Below are 22,730 nucleotides of genomic sequence, written 5' to 3' on the forward strand. Positions count from 1 at the left end.
AGGCGAAAAGAAACTGACTGAACTCGGTGGGGAAAGACTAAAGGGTGGGAATTCAAGGCAGAGCCAGCTTTTGTTCCTGGCCAGCCCCCGGGAAAGCTGGCTACAAGCAGAAAGGAGCTCGAAGTGGGAGACGCCTCAAAGGGAATCTTGGGGACAGCAGCAGCCAGAGGCAAGCCGAGGGTAGATGGCACCTATCACCTCCTTACCTTCAGGCATCTCCCGGTCACGAATGTGGTGCATGTGGAGGTCCTCACCAACTTCAACAGTCACCTCAGCAGGCTGTACAGCAGCAGCCATGGGCGCTCCTGCCATCCTGTCCCCAGCTCCTGCCTCATAGATCTCAGATTCAGAGGGACACACCGACCCCTGCTGCTGGTCAAACTCGAGGCTGACGCTAGGGTGCACACGACAGGTCAGTATGTTCCCCATGGGGCACCTCTACTGTCTGCCACCACCTGTGCCTCTGCTCACAGCTTTGGCCACGCACTCCCGCTGTCCTAGGCCAAGCCTATGCTGCACTTGCAGAGATGGTCTTCCCGCTCCTCGCCTGCCCACCTCACAGCGCGGCCCGGGGCACCAGCCCTGGCCCCGGCCCCGGCTAGGGCTGCGGGCCAAGGCCCGCACCCTGCTGCCTCCCCTGAGTTGACTTGTCTGGGAGGGTGAAGACCAGCCGGCTTATTTAATAGGTTGTGAACCCAACAAGCGCTGAGAGACACAACAACTGCCTGAAGAGAGAACAGACGGAGCTCCTCCTCCTTCCGTAGTCACCTACAGACTGAAGCCCACTGGCCCAGGTGGGAACCCAGGCATGTGGCACACAATGCCCCACCCCACACTTCACAGTGCCCTCCCCGACAGCTCACAGTGCCCCACCCTGAATGCCACCCCTCCCCAACAGCTCAGAATGCCCCTGCCTTGGCTGCCCCACCCTGTGGCTTATGATGCTGCTGCTCTCCTGGCCCCTCGTGCAGTGCCAGTGGGACTAAGGTTTTCATTCATCACCAGCTTCCTGAGATTTTAGTCCTAAGAAAAGCACAGGGTAGTTCATTACTTGAAGCCATCTTCCTCTGTGAGTTCTATACAAAGCCTCAGTAAAGTGGGTCCCATTAGCAACCAAGTTGAACAACTTTTCTTTGCTGACTGAATATAGATACATCTGAATTGTTGACTGCTTTTGTAACTAAACACACCTCTCCTGTCTTCCAATGAGTGGTCATTTTTGTCCGCAACTTGACCACAGCAATCCCTGGGGCCCTAGCTCTGCTCTCAATAAAGAGTTATGGCTGTGTGTCTTGAATGACACCTTAGGACCCATCCTGCCTCCACCTCCTTCTCCATAAAATAGAAACCTAACTTGTCCCTCCAAGCTCTGAAATGCTGAAACTTACCAACTCCCTTTTCTCCCCGCTATTTCTTCCTTCCATGGCAGGGACTTTCACATTTCCTTTCTTTTACTAACAAGGCACTAAGCATGATTTTGTCATACAAAATCGAGAGCCATAAAGTGGCTTACCACAGTCCTATTTCAATAAAGATGAATACTCAACATCTGGCAAGTAGTGTGTGCCTGACAGTGTCCCCACTGTGCTATGCTCATTTAACCCTCAGAAACAATCTCATGTTACAGATTTTACAGAAGTTGTTGAGATGGAGAAGGTAAGTAACCTCCCCAAGGTCACATGACTTCTAAGGGTGGGGCCATAGTTTGATCCCAGGTAGTCTGAATTCCCCAATTGCTTAAGCATGATTATCAGAAAGTATAGCAGCCTGTTTTCACACTGATATAAAGAAATACCTGAGGTTGGGTAATTTTTAAAGGAAAGAGGTTTAATTGACTCAGTTTCACATGGCTGGGGAGGCCTCAGGAAACTTACAATCATGGCAGAAGGGGAAGTCCTTCAGGAAACTTACAATCATGGCAGAAGGGCAGGTCCGACTTACATGGTGGCCGCACAGAGAGTGGGAACATGTGAAGCAGCAACTGTCAAACATGTATAAAACCATCAGATCTCAGCTGGGCACGGTGGCTCACACTTGTAACCCTAGTACTTTGGGAGGCCAAGGCAGGTGGATCAACTGAGGTCAGGAGTTTGAGACCAGCCTAGCTAATGTAGTGAAATCCTGTCTCTACTAAAAATACAAAAATTAGCTGGGTGTGGTGGTGCATGCCTGTAATCCCAGCTACTCAGGAGGCTGAGGCAGGAGAATCACTGGAACTCAAGAGGCAGAGACTGCAGTGAGCCAAGATCGTGCCATGGCACTCCTGCCTGGACAACAGAGCAAGACTCCATCCCAAAAAACAAAACAAAACCAAACCCTATAAGATCTCATGAGGACTTACTGAATATCACAAGAACAGCATGAGGATAACTGCCCCCGTGATCCAATCACCTCCCCCTAGGCCCCTCCCTCGACACATCAGGATTATGGGGATTATAATTCATGATGAGATTTGGGTGGGGGCATGGCAAAACCATATCAGAAAGTAAAGGTAGAAGTCAAGCTTGGATGGGAAATGACATTGTAGATGATGATGATGATGATGATTATTATTATTTTGAGACGAAGTTTTGCTCTTGTTGCCCAGTGAAATTGTTTCTCTAATTTCATTTTCAGATTGTGTCTTGTAGATGTATAGAAATACAATTGATAAATGATTCTGGCTATTAACCTTTTATGCTTCAACTTTGCTGAACACTAATTTTTTTTTTTTTTTTGAGACGGAGTTTCGCTCTTGTTGCCCAGGCTGGAGTGCAATGGCGTGATCTTGGCTCACTGCAACCTCCGCCTCCCGGGCTCAAGCGATTCTCCTGCCTCAGCCTCCCAAGTAGTTGGGATTGCAGGCATGCGCCACCATGCCCAGCTAATTTTGTATTTTTAGTAGAGACGGGGTTTCTGCACGTTGGTCAGGCCCGCCTCAGCCTCCCAAAGTGCTAGGACTACAGGCATGAGCCACCGTGCCCAGCCAGATTCATATATTTTTAAAAGAATTTTTTTTTTTATTTTTTTTGAGACAGAGTCTCACTCTGTTGCCCAGGCAGTGGCACAATCGTTGCTCACGGCAACCGCCACCTCCTGGGTCCAGGTGATTCTCATTCAAGTGCCTAAGCCTCCCAAGTAGCTGGGATTACAGGAGCCCAACCCCATGCTCAGCTAATGTTTGTATTTTAGTAGAGATGGGGTTTCACCATGTTGTTCAGGTTGATCTTGAACTCCTGACCTCAGGTGATCCACCTGCCTTGGCCTCCCAAAGTGCTGGGATTGCAGGCGTGAGCCACCACTCCCGAACAGAACAACATTTTTTTGATGTGGATTTTAAAATGCCTCCCCTTCTTTCAACATTGATTAAGTCCCTTCTACATGCCAGGCACTGTATATGTGAAATAGTCCCAACTCTCAATGAGTGTAGGCAGATACACAAACAAAGGCTTAAGGAGGTCAGTTTTCTGAGACCATACTGCTGGACAGTATATGAACCTGGGATACAAACCCACCTATATTTGACCTCAAATTTGATGCTGGGGTGGTTTTAATTTTATTTTGGGAATTTCAGTCATTCAACCATAAAAAGGTGAAAAGTCTCTGTCAGATGTGCGTGTAGTGGTCTGTATAATAAGGACTGAAGGAAGCAACCAAACAAATTAAGAGACTTTCTCTAAAGGCAGAGTAATGCTAAGGGCAGTGGCAGTGACAAAAGTGGAGGAAAAAGTCTGTGATCATTTGGGAGACAGAATAGGAAGTGCTTGGCCATAAGATGTGAAAGAAGAGGGGAAGTAGAAGGAAAACAGAGCTGCTCAGGCTCTGCTGGGGAAGACTGGGTATGTAGCAGTGCCTTCCTCCTGGCCGAGAATGTAGGAAGAGAAATGGGTAAGGAGGAAAAGATAGTTTTTTACTCTCAGTGTCACATTAAAATGGAACTCTCTGGTCAAAAGTTGAATATAAATCTCTGTAGGCTAAGTCCATTTGTGACACCCCAACATATGTTTTCAAAAATAACATACATATTAAAACAAGCCATTAAGCGTAACTGGGTAAATTTCCTAAAATTTACATGCTAAAAAATCACCATTTTTCATTTATTACTTTCATGGAGCAACTTTGAATCTATGGTTACAGCAAGTGAGGCACCTTGTATAAAATAAAGCTAATACATGAAAAAAACCATTTAAAATTCTATTGTTCTCAGAGAATGGAGAAAGCAATTGAAGCCATGGGTGTGGAGGTGACTGCCTTGAGAAGTTGTGTATAGTAAGGAGAACTGGGAAGAAAGAAGACCTGGAGAATAGGGTGATTTACAAGGCATTAAGTGAAGCTTGCAAAAGCGAGCACTGAGACTCAAGAGACCTGCATATGAATCAGGAATGGCTGCTCCTGTCAGTTGTTAGAAAGGAGATGATGCCTTCTTTTCATATCTATAACAGCAGCACCTAGCACAGTGCCTGTTCAATAGGTACTCAACATGTATTATCCCAATGCAGAGTCAAATTTTGCCAGGAGGGCAGGAAAGCTACAAATTAGCTATGGCAACTTAGTGATTGGGCTTGTGTGTGTGTGTGAGCGAGCTGGATGTCAGGCAGTGGGTAAAGTAGTGAAGTGGAGGTGAGAAAACAATGACACAAATTCAGGGCTTCTCTTCCCAAGTATTTGGCTGAGAACAGAGATGTAGTATTAAAGGGAGTATGTGGTAAAGGAAGACTTTTATTCCAAGATTCAACAAAAGCGTGAGTATACTTCTATGTTAAAGGGAAAGAGCCAACAGAGAAAACACATTTTTGAGGTTAGAAGAGAAGGAAGAACTAATGCAGAAGGGCCCCAAAAGGCACAGGTGCCTGCAATCCGGATCAGGGAAAGATTAGCTTTGGACTCCTACAAAAGCAAGAAGGGAGAAAGGACCATGTGACTCTAGAGATATTTCTGGTAAAGGAAAGGTTTAGGAAAAGATCTTTTGATGACCTTTATTTTAACAGACTTTTTTTTTTTTTTTTGAGATGGAGTCTTGCTCTGTCACCCAGGCTGGAGTGCAGTGGCACAATCTCGGCTCACTGCAACCTCTGCCTCCTGGGTTCATGTCATTCTCCTGCCTCAGCCTCCTGATTAGCTGGGACTACAGGCACCCGTTTCCATGTCCGGCTAATTTTTTGTATTTTTAGTAGAGACAGGGTTTCGCCGTGTTAGCCAGGATGGTCTCCGTCTCTTGAATTCGTGATCTGCCCGCCTCGGCCTCCCACAGTCTGGGATTACAGGCGTGAGCCACTGCACCCGGCTAGACTTTAAAAAAAAAAAAAAAAAAAAAAAAAAACTACTGTGGGAAAAAGGATATTATGTATAGAAAAGTCTACACTTCTTGATACAACTAACTAAAAAAAGCCTGATACACTAAACAAAACCCAAATGTCTTCCCTAAAAGTGGGTAACTTGAAAAGCAATTCAAGCAAAAATCAAGGAGTTCAATTATAAATAAGTATATCAACAAAGTGAAAGATGGGTTTAATTTTTCCCACAAAAAGTTAAAAGAAATAACAGCAGGTTTAGAGTAAGAGGAAAAAATAATGAGAAAATTATATGCAGTTGCAAAATGTGTGAATATTTACAAACTCTAACATATAACTACAAAACGGACCAGAGGAATCATTATCATAGGAAGCAAAGGGTCATTTCAAAAATCAGAGGAGGGATGATTCATATTTAATTTAATTCTGTGGAAAAAATTTAAGTAACGTTTGAGGACAAAAATAGGTGATGTGTTGAAATGCGGGAAACCACAGTGGAAGGAAAAAGAATTCAAGAAAGCTCAGTTTCAGTAACCAGTATCTAGTAAAATCTTCAGGACCTAGAGGCTACAATCTGCATTAATAGTGTCTGAAGACCTAGAAATGTCATTAAATACCATTTTGGATAATTCTTGTAGACTTGAGATGATGTCTATTTAAAGTTACAAAATAGTGCCCATATTTCTGTATTCATTACAGAAAACAATTGGATATGGAAAAGAAACTAACATGCTATGCCACAATCTCTAAAGAAAGATTAGGGAAGTTTCAGCTTAAAGCAAGAATAATCACAATAAAGTTTTACAACCCTCTGCAAGCATATATGAAAAACTTACAAAAAGTTTGTAATGATCTTGTCTTAAGCTAAGAGAACAGAAAAAATGAGAAAAATTAAATTATAAAATGAAACTTTGGTTTAGAGGTAAGAAACATTTGATGACAGTCAAGAGATAAGGGTTGTACAGTGTATTATGTGAATGTTGTGACTCACTGGTTTCATCTTGGATATCATAACTTGACATTTTGTAAAAGTGATTTTTCATGGGAGTTTTTTCAGGTGCCCTATAAAGTCCTGTCCCATGAGAAGCGAATAATAGTCTTCCACATTCTTGAGATATCTTAATGAATAGCATCTTCTACAGTCTTCCATTGTTTAGACCTTGGAGAGACACTCATTAGTGACTGTTAAGGTACCTGAGTTATTAGGTGCCTGTAGACTATGCCCAGTGATATGTGTATTAGGTACATGCTCCCTAGCTGTGCTGACACTGACTGAAGCTGTGAGGTTTCACAATGACATGTCAGCCAAATACATATGCTCAGATTTACCATTTATCAAGAGGTCTTCACACTATCAATTGTGCAATTATCATTCTACACACAGGGAGTGATAAACGGAGTAAAAAACCACAGCCATGAATCAGGAGACGAAGGTACCTCCAGAGGAGTTCAGTGGATCCAGAAGCCCTTTTGATGTTGGTCAGAGGCTCTTTTTGGGCAGAGATCACAGCAGCAGCCAACAGGTCTGCAGAAGTCCTTAGAGTTATCATGGACAAAGTTTGTGAAGGCATCTTAGACAAGATCTTGTCTTTGCTGGTTTTATGATCCTCTGCAGATGGGTCTATTCTCATTACCTCAGCCACCTTTCACTTCCTATCAGTTCAGTTCAGGTCTCTCATGATCCCAGGCAGCAGCAGTTGTTATCACGTGAGTTCATTCATATATGTTTATCTCTGGGGATGGGGGGACAACTTCACTGTGGACTTAATTCTACTGGAGATGAGTGACCCCATTTTAAGACAACAGGATCACAAATTATTATCACATATCAGCAGGGCAGACAATAGCTACGACCTGGGGCTGAAAGCAGGTAACTCCATTTATTCTGCAAAGATTCTGTCTTGATTTTGGTGCCAGTTGCTGTGAGGGATTTCCTTTCCAGAACCTGTTTTTCACAAGGTTTGAGCCTGAACTGTTAACATTCTACTGATTTCTGGGTGAAGGGACTGACTGCACCATCCTAGCCTGTCAGAGCACTTGCCCCAACACTTCCACTTTAAGAGTTTTCCACCTTGTCCAGAACTACAGTCCACTAATCCCCTCATTTTCTCTCTTAAGAGAATAAACAGGCCAGGTGAGGTGGCTCACGCCTGTAATCCGAGCACTTTGGGAGGCTGAGGCGGGTGGATCATCTGAGGTCAGGAGTTCAAGACCAACTTCGCCTACATAGTGAAACTTCGTCTCTACTAAAAAAAAATCACAAAAATTAGCCGGGCGTGGTGGCAGGCACCTGTAATCCCAGCTACTCGGGAGGCTAAGGCAGGAGAATCCCTTGAACCTGGGAGGCAGAGGTTGCAGTGAGCCAAGACTGTGCCACAGAACTCCAGCCTGGGCGACAGAGTGAGACTCCCTCTCGAAAAAAAAAAAAAAAAAAAAAAAACAGAGACAGAGAATAAACAACCCATGTCAAGTACACACCCACATCCCTCTTATCCCAAATACCAAACACACAGAAATCCAATCTGTCTCCTACCTAAGCAATTGCAGATAGTCACTTTCTCATAATTACCTTAAGCTCCCTGACTTGCTGCTCGTCCTTTCTCTGGCAAAATCTCATCCTTGGATGAGCCCGACTTTGTGTTTGCTCAATGACACCACTCACCTGAACCAGAAAAAATATCAAAAAGTGGTCAGAGATATCATCATAAATTCAAATTACTTACATAAAAAAATGGCCCTAAATGTTTCCAGAAATCAATAAGTTTTGTTTCTCCAATGACATCATTTCTTCAGAAACCCAACGTGTATAACCTATTTTTTCTATGTTCTTCTAACATTTATTCAACTTCTCTCATCTGATATCTTGCCAAATCATTCAAAGAGAAAATATATCTCATTAGGCAAGAGCCAACCATATTCCCATCACCTGAGAAAATCATATGCAAAGGATGTGCCCACCTCACCTTTCTCTGCCTCATCATGTCAGAAAAAGTACCCCTCCTTTTGTCACAAGGCAAACCTGAGATAAAAGATTTAGATGGCCCGTAATTCCAGCACTAAGGGAGGCCAATGCATGCAGATTATTTGAGTCTAAGAGATCAAAAGAAGCCTAAGCAACTTAGGGAAACTGCATCTCTCAAACAAATACAAACCATTAGCCTAGCATGGTGGTGTGGTGGCACATGCCTGTAGTCCCAGCTACTCAGGGTGGGGAGCACTGAGGTGGGAGGATTACCTAAGCTGGAAGGTTGTGGCTGCAGTGAGCCGTGATCACGTCACTGCACTCCAGCCAGGGTAACAGATATTTTTAAAAGGATCTTCTCTGTTAAAAATAATCAAATAAACAGGTGGCCATGAGGCTGAGGTGGCTGCAGTGCACTCAATTCCTCCTTAAATAACCCAAAACTTGACTCAGTGTAAATAATAAAAGGAAAACTTAAGCTTAACCAGTCAGAAACCACCAACTAACATCTAAATAGAGACTTTCCACTGTAATGTTCCAAATGAGGCCACTGCTCCACTTTACCCAATCAAGTATTTTCTTTTTCTTCCACATTCACCATATAAAATTCTTCCCCCACCCTCCCTAAGCCTCTCTGTTGGAACTCTGAGCTGCTTGCAGTCTGGAGCTGCCTAGTTTATACATTTCTGAATGCTCAAATATATTTTCTAATGTTTCAAAGTGGCTCTGGTGTAGGAGGTTGTTGGTGGAGTGACCTGAGAGTGTACAGGAATTGAGGCCATATGAGATCTCTGGACTCTGTACTCCATTTTGCTGTGCACTCAAAACTACTCTAAAATAATAATATATCTTTAAAAATCTATAACTATCACGTAGCCCTTTTCAAGTCTCCAACTGGTTAGAGCCAGTTCGATTAAAGCTCAGAAAAAACTGGTTAATAAGCTAGTTCTGACCCAACTGGCAAGAAGCGGCAGGAAAGACCCAGGCCAGGGGAGTATATTGCACATGCATGCACCAGGAAACTGGAGGAAGCTTGGAGGCCCTTTAGCCTGGTCCTGAGCCCGCTGAAACTGCAGTTACAGGCACAGATGCCTGGGGCACCAATCTGAATCTGCCAACATCCAAGGCCACATGAACACAAATGCGCAGTCTCCTCTGCGATCGGTAGCTAAGGATGTTAGGCCATGATTGGACTAGGATGGGAGATCAACTGAGAACTATAGATTCTGTAGGCTTTTGTTGTCTCTTCCCACCCCTAAGCAACAAGTGATGAACACACACACACACACACCCTGTAGTGACTAACAGGATCTCCCCCCAGGGAATTTGCAGAAAGGGGAGCAGAAAACATCCCAGGGGCCTTTCACAGCTACTGCCTTGAGCCCCCTTTCAGACAGTGCTGTCTAGACCTGTCTCAGCCCAAGCATCACCACCCTGATATGCAGAAGCTGGCATCCTTACCTGAAATTCAACATCAAGAAATGATCTCTTCTACTCAACACTGATAGAAATACCTCTAAGCAACATCCTCATTGGCAGGGGTGGAGTGGGGGAGTTTGTTAAGAAGTGAGGCCTCTGTCTACCACCTATAGAACCTGGAAATTTCCATCTGTGCCACAAAGTCCAAATCACTGGCCACTGCCCCAGTGTATGGCAGATTAGAACATCTCTCCATTAGATCTGGGTTTCTATTCCATTGAGTGAAATGCCTTTTCTATTACAGGAACAGAATAAGGGATCAAAAGGGTCTTACAACTGAACTCCACTGTACAGTCTGCACAGACACTAGGCTTGTGCAAATATGACACAGCGAGGCCCCAGGACCCTTAAGCCAGCTGAATGTACTGAGTTTCAGGAAACAGTGAGATACATTCAGCAAAACAGTGGGCTTCATGCTGAAAGAAGTCAATCCAAGTAAACACACATCACACACACACACACACACACACATGCACGCACGCTGACACTCTAGTGGCCAATAGGTCCTCTCACCAAAAACCTGCGATCAGGAGAGCAGAAAGCCTCTCAGGGATCCACCACTGCCCTTTCTGTAGCCCCTTATCACACGGCCAGCCTCAGGACACCACTGTCTGATCCTGGTCTAGCCCAAACCGCCATCACCTTGTGATGTGGGAGCAGGCCACTTCACCAGAACCTCTGTGGCAGAAAAATTTCTCTTCCTTTTAAAATGATGAGGAGGAACCTTCAGACAGTGTCCTGATTAGGGTGGGTGGAGAGAGGGGTTTCCCAGAAAGTCAGGCAGGGCAGGGCAGAAGCCCTCTGGGTTAACTGTGGGCTTTTGAAATGAAGGCTGGTAAGACTGGACAGGTGGGGGTGTTAGTGAGGGGATGGACTAGGGTGTGCTGAAGAACTCCACTTGGGCTCTGCACACCAGGGAAAATGACCATAAAATATCCCATCTTCACTGCTCAGAGAAGGCTAGATCTGCTGTGAGCTAGGAAGCCATGTGGGGGCAGATGATGAGTCATCAAATGGGAGAAATCTGAGAGCCATGTGTTCCACAGGCCTCTGGTCCTTGTTCAGGCAGCAGGGCACTGTGAGATGTGGCTCCTTGGCCCTTTCCAGCCACCACCTTGATTGCCTGCTGCAGGGAAAGAGACTGAAGCCCAAGAATGCGGTCTTGCTCACCATAGGATGATGGCTCAGTGTGCAGAGCTGAGCTATGGCCCAAGAGGCAGAAGGTGGGGATGACCCAGGCTGAGCTGGGGGATCCAACTGAACATGCACTTGCTAAGAAGCTGTGGGCTATGATGCCTTGGGACCCCAGTCTGGGTCTAGAATTGTAGCAAAACAGGCTACTGGTAAAAGTTCTTGGGAAGCCAACTCACTTTTGCTTTCATCCATGGGCAAACCAACCCCCACCACTTCCCACTCCCTCTGAAAGCCACTTGGCCCTCTGATCGACCACACCACAATGGTGTCACTCTGTAAGGCACAGGTAGACAAGGCATCCAGCCATGCACACTCCAGGGCCCACACATGTCCAGAATACACTGGTTCTTGTTGAGACTCCACTCTTCCAACTGAGACAGAAGCTCTCCAATCTCCTCAGCCACTCCCAACAACTGGAGGCCTGAAAACTTTCATGCATGCCGCTATGGTCTAAAGCACTTGTGGTGGTTTTGATTTTCATTTTCCTGATAATCAGTGATGCTGAGCACCTTTCCACATGCCTTTTCACCAACTGGATATCTTCTTTGGCTAAATGTCTATTGAAATCCATTGCCCATTTACAAATCTGCTTTTTTGTGGGCTTCTTGATGTTTTTCTTTTTTTTTTTTCCTATTTATTTATACAAGCTCCTTAGGTATTTTGGATATTTTTAAAAATGATTTTCAATTCCATTGCCTGGTTATAACTCTTTTTTTTTTTTTTTGAGACAGAGTTTTGCTGTTGTTGTCCAGGCTAGAGTGCAATGGTGCAATCTTGGTTCACAGCAACCTCCACCTCCCAGAGTCAAGCAATTCTCCTGCCTCAGCCTCCTGAGTAGCTGGGATTACAGGCATGTGCCACCATGCCCGGCTAATTTTTGCATTTTTAGTAGAGGCAGGGTTTCTCCATGTTGGTCAGGCTGGTCTCGAACTCCCGGTCTCAGGTGATCTGTCCACCCTGGCCTCCCAAAGTGCTGGGATTACAGGCATGAGCCACTATGCCCAGCCAATTATCCCTTTTTGTGGTTTTTTTTGGGGGGGTTGGGGGAAGAACAGAGTCTTGCTCTGTCACCCAGGCTGGAGTGCACTGGTGTGATCTCGGCTCACTGCAGCCTCCGCCTCCCAGATTCCAGCAAGTCTCCTGACTCAGTTTCCCCGGTAGCTAAGATTACGGGCGCACAACACATGCCCAGCTAATTTTTGTATTTTTAGTAGAGACAGGGTTTCACCATGTTGGCCAGGCTGGTCTCAAACTCCTGACCTCAGGTGATCCACCCACCTCGGTCTCCCAAAATGTTGGGATTACAGGCGGGAGCCACCATTCCCGGCCCCATTTTGTGTTTTAACATCAGTCGACACTCGTATTTTAAAATAATAACAATGAATGGCGATACCTTAGAACAAGGGAATTATACATCTTTCTCTTGTCCTAGTGCAGACATTTTGTCTATAAAATGTTATTCACGATGAATTCATGAGAACATTACTGTGAATTTTAAATCCATATACAAGTGTATGCTCGTTCATGAATATTTCAATAAAATAAAACTAACAGCAAAAAAGAATTCCAGAGTTGAAGCAGTTTCAGGAAAAAGGAGTTGGCAGTATGAAGTAAAATAGCAAAAAATGGGTTTTTTTTTAAATGGGTATATTTCTGTCTACAACTTTTTTTAATTATAGCATTAGACAATGTGTATATATATATATATACATATATAAAGCAATGGAAGTGGCATTGTTTTCATACTAGTCTAGAATATTAAAATATATGTAATATGTGATCAGCAAAATAATGGCCCCCCAAAGATGTCCACAGATTCCTAGAACCTTACATGAAAACGGTACATCATGCATGTGATTCAGGTAAAGACCTTGACATGAGGAGACTACCCTGGTGCTACAGAATGAACGTTGTGTTCCGTCAATGTTCATGTGTTAAAATCCTAACCCTCAAGGTGATGGTATTAGGAGGTTAAGCCTTACGGGAGACTCTGCCCTCATGACTGGAATTAGCACCTTATTAAAGGCACAAGGGAGCTTGTTTGTTCCTCTCACCATGTGAAGACACAGCAAGAAGGAAGCCTCTATGAGAAAGCAGGCCTTCACCAGACACCAAGACTGCCGGCACCTTGATCTTGCACTTCTCAGCCTCCAGGACTGTGAGAAACAAAGTTCTGTTATTTATAAGCTACCTGGTCTAATGCATTTCCTTGTAGCAGCCTGTATGGATTAGGACAGTGGGCTCATGTGGATGATGACGGTGTCTCCATTCAGGACTAAGTAAGCACATGAGTCCTTAACAGTGGAAGAGAAGGGGGAAGGAAAGAGCCACAGAGACATGTGGCCACAGAAGAAGGGCCCATGGGATGCAAGGTTGCTAATGGTGAGAGTGGAGAAGAGCCCAAAGCCAAAAAATGCAGGCAGACTCCAGAATGTGGAAAAGGCGAGAAAAAAGATCCCCTAGAGCCTCTAGAGATGAAGGTAGCCTTTCCACCACCTAGATTTTAGCCCAGTGAGATCCACATCATACTCTGACATACAAGAGTGTAATAAATTTGTTTTATGCCCTGACATAGTGGTAGTTTGTTGTAGCAGCAATCGACTAGTAATATATAAATATATATACACCTGCACTCACAAACACTACCCCCCCAACCACACACACACACACACACATAACTATATATATCCTACCCTTCAAAATTGAAGCAGATAAATTACACATTAGCATTAACTTAGCTGGGTGTAGTGGATCATGCCTGTAGTCCCAGCTACTCAGGAGGCTGAGAGGGAGGATCATGTGAGCCCAGGAGTTTAAGATCAGCCTGAGCAAACACACTGAGGCCACATTTCGAAAACAAACAAACAAAACACAACAAATCTTTGATTAAGCTCATTTCCCAAATTTCAAGAGGAGACAATTATTAGATAAAGAGGAGAAAAAAGAAAGGTAGAGCTGCTGACTTCTGTGGTGGAAGCACAGGCACAGGCCCAAACATACTCCTGTCCTCCTGGCTTTCCTGTCCCTTCTCATAAGGGACACATGAACCTCTCAAACTGAACCATGGATCACAGACCCATACTCAGAACTCAATACAGTTTTGTTCTATGATTTTTTACATGTCTGTGTCCTTGTTTCTGCCTCCCATTCCCAACTCCCTTACTCTAGTTAGAAAAAAATGGCTATTACCAAATATGAGTACATCCTTATATACTAATGCCAACTGATCACCAGCTGGTTTTCTTCTTTTACAAAGTCATAAATCTTTAGACTTTAACACATCTTCCAAGCAATAGAATGTTATTTTCCAGTTCATTAACACAAATTCTATATTTAAAATGAAGACTTCACAAGTTGATTTAAATAACATATTAACCAACATAGACTGGCCATGGTTTAAACTGATATTTTAATTAAATGTGATGATAGGTTGAGTAACCTAGCAGTACTCTAAAATGACTTTTGGTTATGGCTTTTTCCATATTATGTTTAGGCTGAGGCATCCCTAAATGATTCAATTGTAATTCCTCTTCTTAAACATGAGATTTATCTTTACAAAATAATTTATTTTCTTAAAATTACAAGTTAATTCTATAGTTCATGCATACATAATCTCAGCAGATATCAGCTGTATGTGTACACACATACATATAGGTATTTGTATATACACACATTACATAATTTTTTTAAAAACTTAGTAGGGTAGAACCACGAAGACAAAGAGGCTTTGTGTAATGTGATGGAAACACATTTGCAGGACGAACAACAGGCTGCTGTGAGGGCTGCATTTACCCTTTCTGCTGTAAGACTTGGAAAAAAATGGATAGTGGATATTTAATCCGCATAACAGAAATTTCAGGGTGCAGAAAACTTCCCACAATTTTTACAGACAATGTCAATAGAAAGGCATTCAATGCAGGGAATACACAGTGTGACAGTATACAAAAATAAGCAGGTTGATGGTTTAGATTTATGAGACAAGAGAAAGAAATAGTAGATGATGCCATAATTCTCCTTTTAAGGAGTTATGAAAATTGTTCATTTTATATAAGGTCAGGTGCTTTCAAATGTCAATGAGAAAAATATTTAAAGGAAGAATCAAATCTAAGACATGGAGAGATCTTTATAAAAATGACCTTCAGGCCAGGCACGGTGGCTCACACCTGTAATCCCAACACTTTGGGACGCCAAGGTGGGTGGATCACAAGGTCGGGGGATCGAGACCATCCTGGCCAACATGGTAAAACCTCGTCTCTACTAAAACACAAAAAATTAGCCGGGAGTGGTGGTGTGTGCCTGTAGTCCCAGCTACTTGGGATGCTGAGGCAGGAGAATTGCTTGAACCCGGGAGGCAGAGGTTGCAGTGAGCTGAGAGCACCACTGCACTCCAGCCTGGCAACAGAGCAAGACTCCATCTCAAAAAAAAAGGAAAGAAAAAAAATTACCTCCATTCTGAGAAGGTATAATCATCAACACATTCTTGGGCCCAACTATGCACATACGCACTTCCAAATTCACAAACCATGCTTGTGCACACACTGATGTCTCTAGATTCCTTTTTTGAAGAGATGGCAACTTGGTGTGTCATCCAGGCTGGAGAGCAGTGTTAGGATCATAGCTCACTGCAGCCTCAAACTACTGGGGTCACGTGATCCTCCTACATCAGGCTCCTCAGTAGCCTGAACTATAGGAATGAGCCACCATGCCCAGCCAATGTTTTCATTTTTTTGTAGAGATGAAATCTTGCTATATTGCCCAGGCTGGTCTTGAACTCCTGGCCCCAAGGAATCCTCCTGCCTTGCCCTCCAAACGTGCTGAGATTACAGGTGTGAACCATTGTGTCCAGCAACTGGATTCTTTATTAAGAAGAAAATTTGTTTGCTGACATGTAGGCAATGAATTGATAAATAATAGTTCCGAAATTACTAATTTACAAGTCAATATACATGAGGTGAGTAAACACAAAAATAACAGCATAAATAGTTCATGACTTCACGTTTCTTTTTCTCCTTTAAAATGTAGCTCTGACAGAGACTACTACTTGTCCATTCCATGGAAAAGTCAGAGGTGGTTAAAATGTCAGAGGTACACTTACTAATACTTTGCTGCCTTTTGTGTAGCTTCCTCTCAGTACTTCACCAGTTGGGATTGACACACCTTTACAGCTGGGTTCAGGAGCCAGACAGCAGCACACAGAACGGGGAATCCAAAGCCATCTCTGACACCAAAAGCAATGAAAACAAAAATAACCAAACATATTATCAAGAAATGAACAAGAGATTGATATCAAGTAAAGCAAGAAGAGAAGAAAGCATTTAATCTGCCAGTCTTTCATTCTGACAAAATAATTTACAACATGCATGTCTCTACCTGACATGAGTGAATAGAAAAAGAACCCAAATACCCAGTTGAATTGCAAGATGAAAATGAAAAAGAACTCTTGCTTATTCGCCAGGGTACAATCTAATCTGGGCTACTAAAACACTTTCATGCACTGATTCTATGTAACACATGCTTTATTGCCATTTGGAAATGGGATTTCTTGCTTTGATTTAAATATACTTCCTTGGATTTCTGCTTTAAGTATACTTTCTTAAACATATTCACAGCTACATTCTCAGTACAAATTTTCAGGTGTAAGTAACTACTTCTGCTTTTGATAGTATAATTGGTGAAATAAGCTATACTTCCATGTAAATGTGAGAGTACAAGGTAAGATTCCAGAGTCAAGTAAAACATAACAGTCAAGAAAATAAAAAAGGTGAGAGTAACTGGGCAGTGGGGAAATCTTGTGTGTGTAAAGAATGAATCTGTAAAACTGTTCTTTCCTAAGAGAGTTCAGCAGGATTTGGATGATAGAGAGCTTTGTGTACAAGGGTTCCAGTTCCACATAGTTTAGGTCTAGTTTCAAAGGCAACTTCTAGTGCAACCTGTGACTCACGCTGTCCTAAAGTGCCGAATGTAAAGGGTCTGGAGATAACCCACAAGCAGCACTGTGAACCCCTGACAGCAAGCCTTTCCAGATAAATACCAGTCAGTGTCTACAGCTGATGACAGAGCAGAATATCTGAAAAATAATACTTCTTCGGCCAATGGACTGCCAGTCACTATTATTTAGTGTAAAATACTATATTACATATGTGTAATTTTTTAAATTGCAGTGTTTCACATCGAAGCAATTAAATATAAAAACCAAATGTTTATTCAGCTTAAAGGCAACTTAGAAATACTGATCCCAGATAGAAAGATGCTTTGGTCCCAAGTCAGCTGTTCTAAAATGCCACAACTAAACCAACAAAGGGATCTTGAAGCATAGTAAGTGTTCATACCTTTTCAGCTATACCTCTGCTTGTCTTGAATATAAAAACCTAAGCTGCAGTTATGCCACAGCACAGAATGTGTTATATTTTACATTGCTGAGCCTTAGTTTTACAAATGGTAAAAAATAGGGGAGGTAAACTGAGGTTTTCTTAAGGAGCTGTTACATCCAACAGACTCATGAAAATCTTTGCCAAATGTCCCCGGTACATAGCTCCTCCCCACTGATGGGCTCAACGGGGAGAAGCTATGCACATGTCTCAATTTGCATATGCTCAATGGCAATACAGGATTCCTAGGATAAAGTAAGGGATATAAATGACACAGCACAATGAAAAGACTGTAATGTTACTTCAGAATGTTGCAAAATAAAGATCACATGAAAGTTTTAGTTCACTGAACCATGTAGTCATGTATATTTCATTTGTGTGTTTTAAAGTCTTATACTGCTCACATTCTTTTTTTTTTGTTTGTTTTAAAATAATTATATTTGGCTACAAAGATCAATAACAAGGATGATGTCAGTCCAGGTTGGACAGGCAGTTCTGGGGCAGATGTTCTTGCAGTATTTTTTTTTTTTTTTTTTTTTTTTTAGTATTTATTGATCATTCTTGGGTGTTTCTTGGAGAGGGGGATTTGGCAGGGTCATAGGACAATAGTGGAGGGAAGGTCAGCAGAGAAACATGTGAACAAGGGTCTCTGGTTTTCCTAGGCAGAGGACCCTGTGGCCTTCCGCAGTTTTTGTGTCCCTGGGAACTTGAGATTAGGGAGTGGTGATGACTCTCAAGGAGCATGATGCCTTCAAGCATCTGTTTAACAAAGCACATCTTGCACCGCCCTTAATCCATTTAACCCTGAGTGGACACAGCACATGTTTCAGAGAGCACCCGGTTGGGGGTAAGGTCATAGATCAACAGCATCCCAAGGCAGAAGAATTTTTCTTAGTACAGAACAAAATGGAGTCTCCTATGTCTACTTCCCTCCACACAGACACAGCAACAATCCGATTTCTCTATCTTTTCCCCACATTTCTCCCTTTTCTATTCGACAAAACCGCCATGGTCATCATGGCCCGTTCTCAATGAGCTGTTGGGTACACCTCCCAGACAGGGTGGCGGCCGGGCAGAGGGGCTCCTCACTTCCCAGAAGGGGTGGCTGGGCAGAGGCGCCCCCCACCTCCCTCCCGGACGGGGTGGCTGGCCGGGCAGGGGCTGCCCCCCACCTCCCTCCCGGACAGGGTGGCTGGCTTGGCGGTGGCTGCCCCCCATCTCCCTCCTGGACGGGGCGGCTGGCCGGGCGGGGGCTGCCCCCCCACTTCCCAGACGGGGTGGCTGCCTTGCGGAGACGCTCCTCACTTCCTGGACGGGGCAGCTGCCGGGCGGAGGGGCTACTCACTTCTCAGACGGGGCGGCCGGGCAGAGACGCTCCTCACCTCCCAGATGGGGTCGCGGCCGGGCAGAGGCGCTCCTCACATCCCAGACGGGGCGGCGCGGCAGGGGTGGCGGGGCAGAGGCGCTCCCCTCATCTCAGACGACGGGTGGCCGGGCCGAGACGCTCCTCACTTCCTAGATGGGATGGCGGCCGGGAAAAGGCGCTCCTCACTTCCCAGACTGGGCAGCCGGGCAGAGGGGCTCCTCACATCCCAGATGATGGGCGGCCAGGCAGAGACACTCCTCACTTCCCAGACGGAGTGGCAGCTGGGCAGAGGCTGCAATCTCGGCACTTTGGGAGGCCAAGGCAGGCGGCTGGGAGGTGGAGGTTGTAGCTAGCGGAGATCACGCCACTGCACTCCAGCCTGGGCAACATTGAGCACTGAGTGAACGAGACTCCGTCTGCAATCCCGGAACCTCGGGAGGCCGAGGCTGGCAGATCACTCGCGGTTAGGAGCTGGAGACCAGCCCGGCCAACACGGCGAAACCCTGTCTCCACCAAAAAAATACAAAAACCAGTCAGGCGTGGCGGCGCGCACCTGCAATCGCAGGCACTCGGCAGGCTGAGGCAGGAGAATCAGGCAGGGAGGTTGCAGTGAGCCGAGATGGCAGCAGTACAGTCCAGCTTCGGCTCAGCATCAGAGGGAGACCATGGAAAGAGAGGGAGAGGGAGACCGTGGGGAGAGGGAGAGGGAAACCATGGGGAGAGGGAGAGGGAGAGAGAGAGTGAGAGGGAGAGCCAGAATTTCCTTTTTAGAGGCAGAATAATATTTTATGTATATACCACATTTTTCTTTTTTTGAGACAGGGTCACCTAGGCTGGAGTGCAGTGGCATGATCACGGCTCACTGCAGCCTTGACCTCCCCAAGCTCAAGTGATCTTCCCACCTCAGTCTCGGGAGTAGCATGTACCACCATGCTTAGCTCATTTTTTGTATTTTTAGTAGCTATGTTGTCCAGGCTAGTCTCCAACTCCTGGGCTCAAGTAATCTGCCCATTTGCCTGCCTTGGCCTCTTAGAATCTATCTTTTTTTTTTTTTTTTTTTTTTTTTTGACACAGGGTCTCACTCTGTCGCCCAGGCTAGACTGCAGTGGCACAATGAAGGCACACTGCAGCTTTGACCTCCTGGGCTCAGGTGATTCTCCCATCTCAGCCTTCCCAGTAAGTGGGACTACAGGTGCCCACCACCAAGACTGGCTAATTTTTTGTATAGACAGGGTTTCACCATATTGCCCTTACACTCCTGGACTCAATCTGCCCACATTGGCTTCCCAAAGTGCTGGGATTATAGACATGAGCTACCACACCCAGCCTGTATGGCTGTTGTGAATAATACGCTGTTATGAACATGGGCACACTAAACACCATTCAACTTAAAAAAATAATCAAAGCCTTAAGAACTGAACCAAAATGGCTTAGGTGAAAATAAAATACCAAACTCTGCTCTAAGAAAAGGAAAGAACATTCACTGAATTATACCTTCAGCAATAAGCACTTAATGGAACTTGTTTCATTTAAAATGCATCACAATCCTGTAAATTGATAATCATCATACCCCAATTTTATAGATGAGCAAGGTATTAGGCGGACCTTTTTCAAAAGGTCATACAGCTAGTGACAAATATTTCCAAATTTTTCATAACATTTCTTTTTTGAGACGGAGTCTTGCTCTGTGGCCCAGGCTGGAGTGCAGTGGTGCAATCTCAGCTCACTGCAAGCCTTGCCTCCCAGGTTCACGCCATTCTCCTGTCTCAGCCTCCCTAGTAGCTGGGACTACAGGCACCCACCACCATGCCCGGATAATGTTTTTGTATTTTCAGTAGAGACGGGGTTTCACTGTGTTAGCCAGGATGGTCTCAATCTCCTGACCTTGTGATCCTCCCGCCTTGGCCTCCCAAAGTGCTGGGATTACAGACATGAGCCACTGTGCCAGGCCTAACATTTCTGTTTTAAATAGCTTAATTAACTACACATGTTCTATATTCTTGCCTCTGAAAAGCAGCTTTTTTTGTTGGGTTGGTTTATTATGCATCAGACACTTGATTCGCTGAGGAATTCTGTTTTTCAGTAATTCATCCACCACAAATAACACGTAGCATTTTGACTCCACAGACCTAAGAGTCTTAAGTCTTAAAAGGATTGTAAAATCTAAGTTTTTCTGAGATATCTGAGAGTAAGAGGCTTTTTTCTATTGAAAATAGGTTGCATTTCAAACTTTATCCGTAAGAGCTCACAACACTTTCTCCAACATGCATGCCCATGTGCTCACTTAAACAGAACTCTGAGTGAGACAGCAAATACCTCATATGCCCTTGAAAATTTTACCTTGGCATAGAAAAACCTTGTTAAGAACCTAAAAATAATTTCACTTTGAAAGTCTTTAGGGTTAGACAAATGTTAAACTTCAATTGGCAGTACCAGGGCAGCACTCAAGCCAGCAAGAGTTTTGTTGGGCCAAATTATGTTGAAAAAGATAAAATATTTTAAAAACAGGAGATTTCACATAAAAATCTGGGATTCCAGCTTCTTCTGAATAAATGAGGTACACTAATTATACAGAGTGGCAAATGGCTGGAGTTGAGTGGGAGGTGTTTCTAGCCCAACAGATAGGCATGGAAGCTCCAGCTCAGCCCCCTCCACTCCATTTTCTTACACAAGGGAAGCCACTATGGTATAGCATCTAACTTAAGGCATATTATATGTATTCTTAAGACAGAGGAAAAGGCTGAATATTTGATATTATCAAAAGAAATGAGAGTCTAACTTTCTGTGGCAAGGACCTTCTTGCAGTAGTAACATAGTCTGGAACACCTCCAACATAAATTATTAAAAGAAAGCTCTTGGCTCAGAAGAGAAAAAGCAAAAAGGAATACTCATTAATTCTATGTCATAGGACAAATAGATTTCAATTTCCATTGCAATTGTAGAAGAGGTAAATAATCTGCTGACCCAGAATTCCAACATGGACTCACACTCCCTGTCTTAACTCGAAACACTGAAATCACTCTAACAAAGGCAAATCAATGTCTTATTAATTTCTGGTTAAAAACAGACCCAAGAAGACAGGGCAGACATAAATTTTGTGTGGTGGGAATACAAATATAACTTCAACTTCCAGATTCATGGATTTGGAAATGACCTTAGGCACTCTAAGTATAGCACCACTGAAGAAGTTTACATTTAGGGAATGGCTAATCCCTGCTGATCTAAACTATTTCCAATCCCCAACGTACTCTTTAAATACGGAAATTTAAAAAAAGAGGGGACCGGGTGTGGTGGTTCACACCCGTAATCCCAATACTTGGGAGGCCAAGGCAGGGTGGATCGCTTGAGCTCAGGAGTTTGAGACCAGCCTGGGCACCATGGTGAAACCCCGTCTCTACAAAAAACACAAGAAAATTAGCCAGGCATGGTGGCGTGTGCCTGTAGTCCTAGCATCTTGGGAGGCTGAGATGGGAGCATCACTTGAACCCAGGAGGCAGAGGTGGCAGTGAGCCATGATCACACCACTGTACTCTAGTCTGAGACCCTGTCAAAAAAAAAAAGGAAGGGCTCAACATAGTAGGTACAGAGCTATTTTAATAGAAAGATCATGAGGGAAAAACTAGCAGCTGTCAGATAGAGGGTAATTTATTTTATTCATTTATTTATTTTTATTTTTAGGAGACAGAGTTTCGCTCAGATGCCCAGGCTGGAGTGCAGTGGCGCGATCTTGCCTCATGGCAACCACCATCTCCTGGGTTCAAGCGATTCTCCTCTCTCAGCCTCCCAAGTAGCTGGGATTACAGGCACCCACTATCATGCCCGGCTAGTTTTTGTATTTTAGTAGAGATGGGGTTTCATCATGTTAGCCAGGCTGGTCTTGAACTCCTGACCTCAGGTGATCCACCTGCCTCGGCCTCCCAAAGTGCTAGGATTACAGGTGTGAGCCACCACACCCAGCATTTCATATTTCATTTCTTTCATTTCAAGATGGAACTATCACCCAGGCTGGAGTACGCCACTGCACCTGACATTTCATTATTCATTTCATTTCATTATTTCATTTCTTCATTTCATTGCACCCAGCATTTCAT

The 22,730-nt window shown here is 44.1% G+C and overlaps 2 protein-coding genes across 2 annotated transcripts in view; both read right to left on the reverse strand.

Moving 5' to 3' along the window:
• The window catches only part of AGAP6 (ArfGAP with GTPase domain, ankyrin repeat and PH domain 6), a 34,231-nt gene extending 21,280 nt beyond the window's left edge, over nucleotides 1-12,951 (reverse strand). The window contains 2 exon segments of the mRNA XM_055353244.2: nucleotides 207-7,516; nucleotides 7,840-12,951. Of these exon segments, the coding sequence (XP_055209219.2) occupies nucleotides 207-429 (223 nt within the window). The 5' untranslated portion in view covers nucleotides 430-7,516; nucleotides 7,840-12,951.
• Nucleotides 12,952-14,295: 1,344 nt separating this feature from the next.
• TIMM23B (translocase of inner mitochondrial membrane 23 homolog B) overlaps nucleotides 14,296-22,730 on the reverse strand; it is a 32,420-nt gene continuing 23,985 nt past the window's right edge. The window contains 1 exon segment of the mRNA XM_055353255.2: nucleotides 14,296-16,123. Coding sequence (XP_055209230.2) covers nucleotides 16,077-16,123 — 47 coding nt within the window. The 3' untranslated portion in view covers nucleotides 14,296-16,076.

This window comes from Gorilla gorilla, chromosome 8 (assembly GCF_029281585.2).
Source record: "Gorilla gorilla gorilla isolate KB3781 chromosome 8, NHGRI_mGorGor1-v2.1_pri, whole genome shotgun sequence".
Lineage (NCBI taxonomy): Eukaryota > Metazoa > Chordata > Mammalia > Primates > Hominidae > Gorilla > Gorilla gorilla.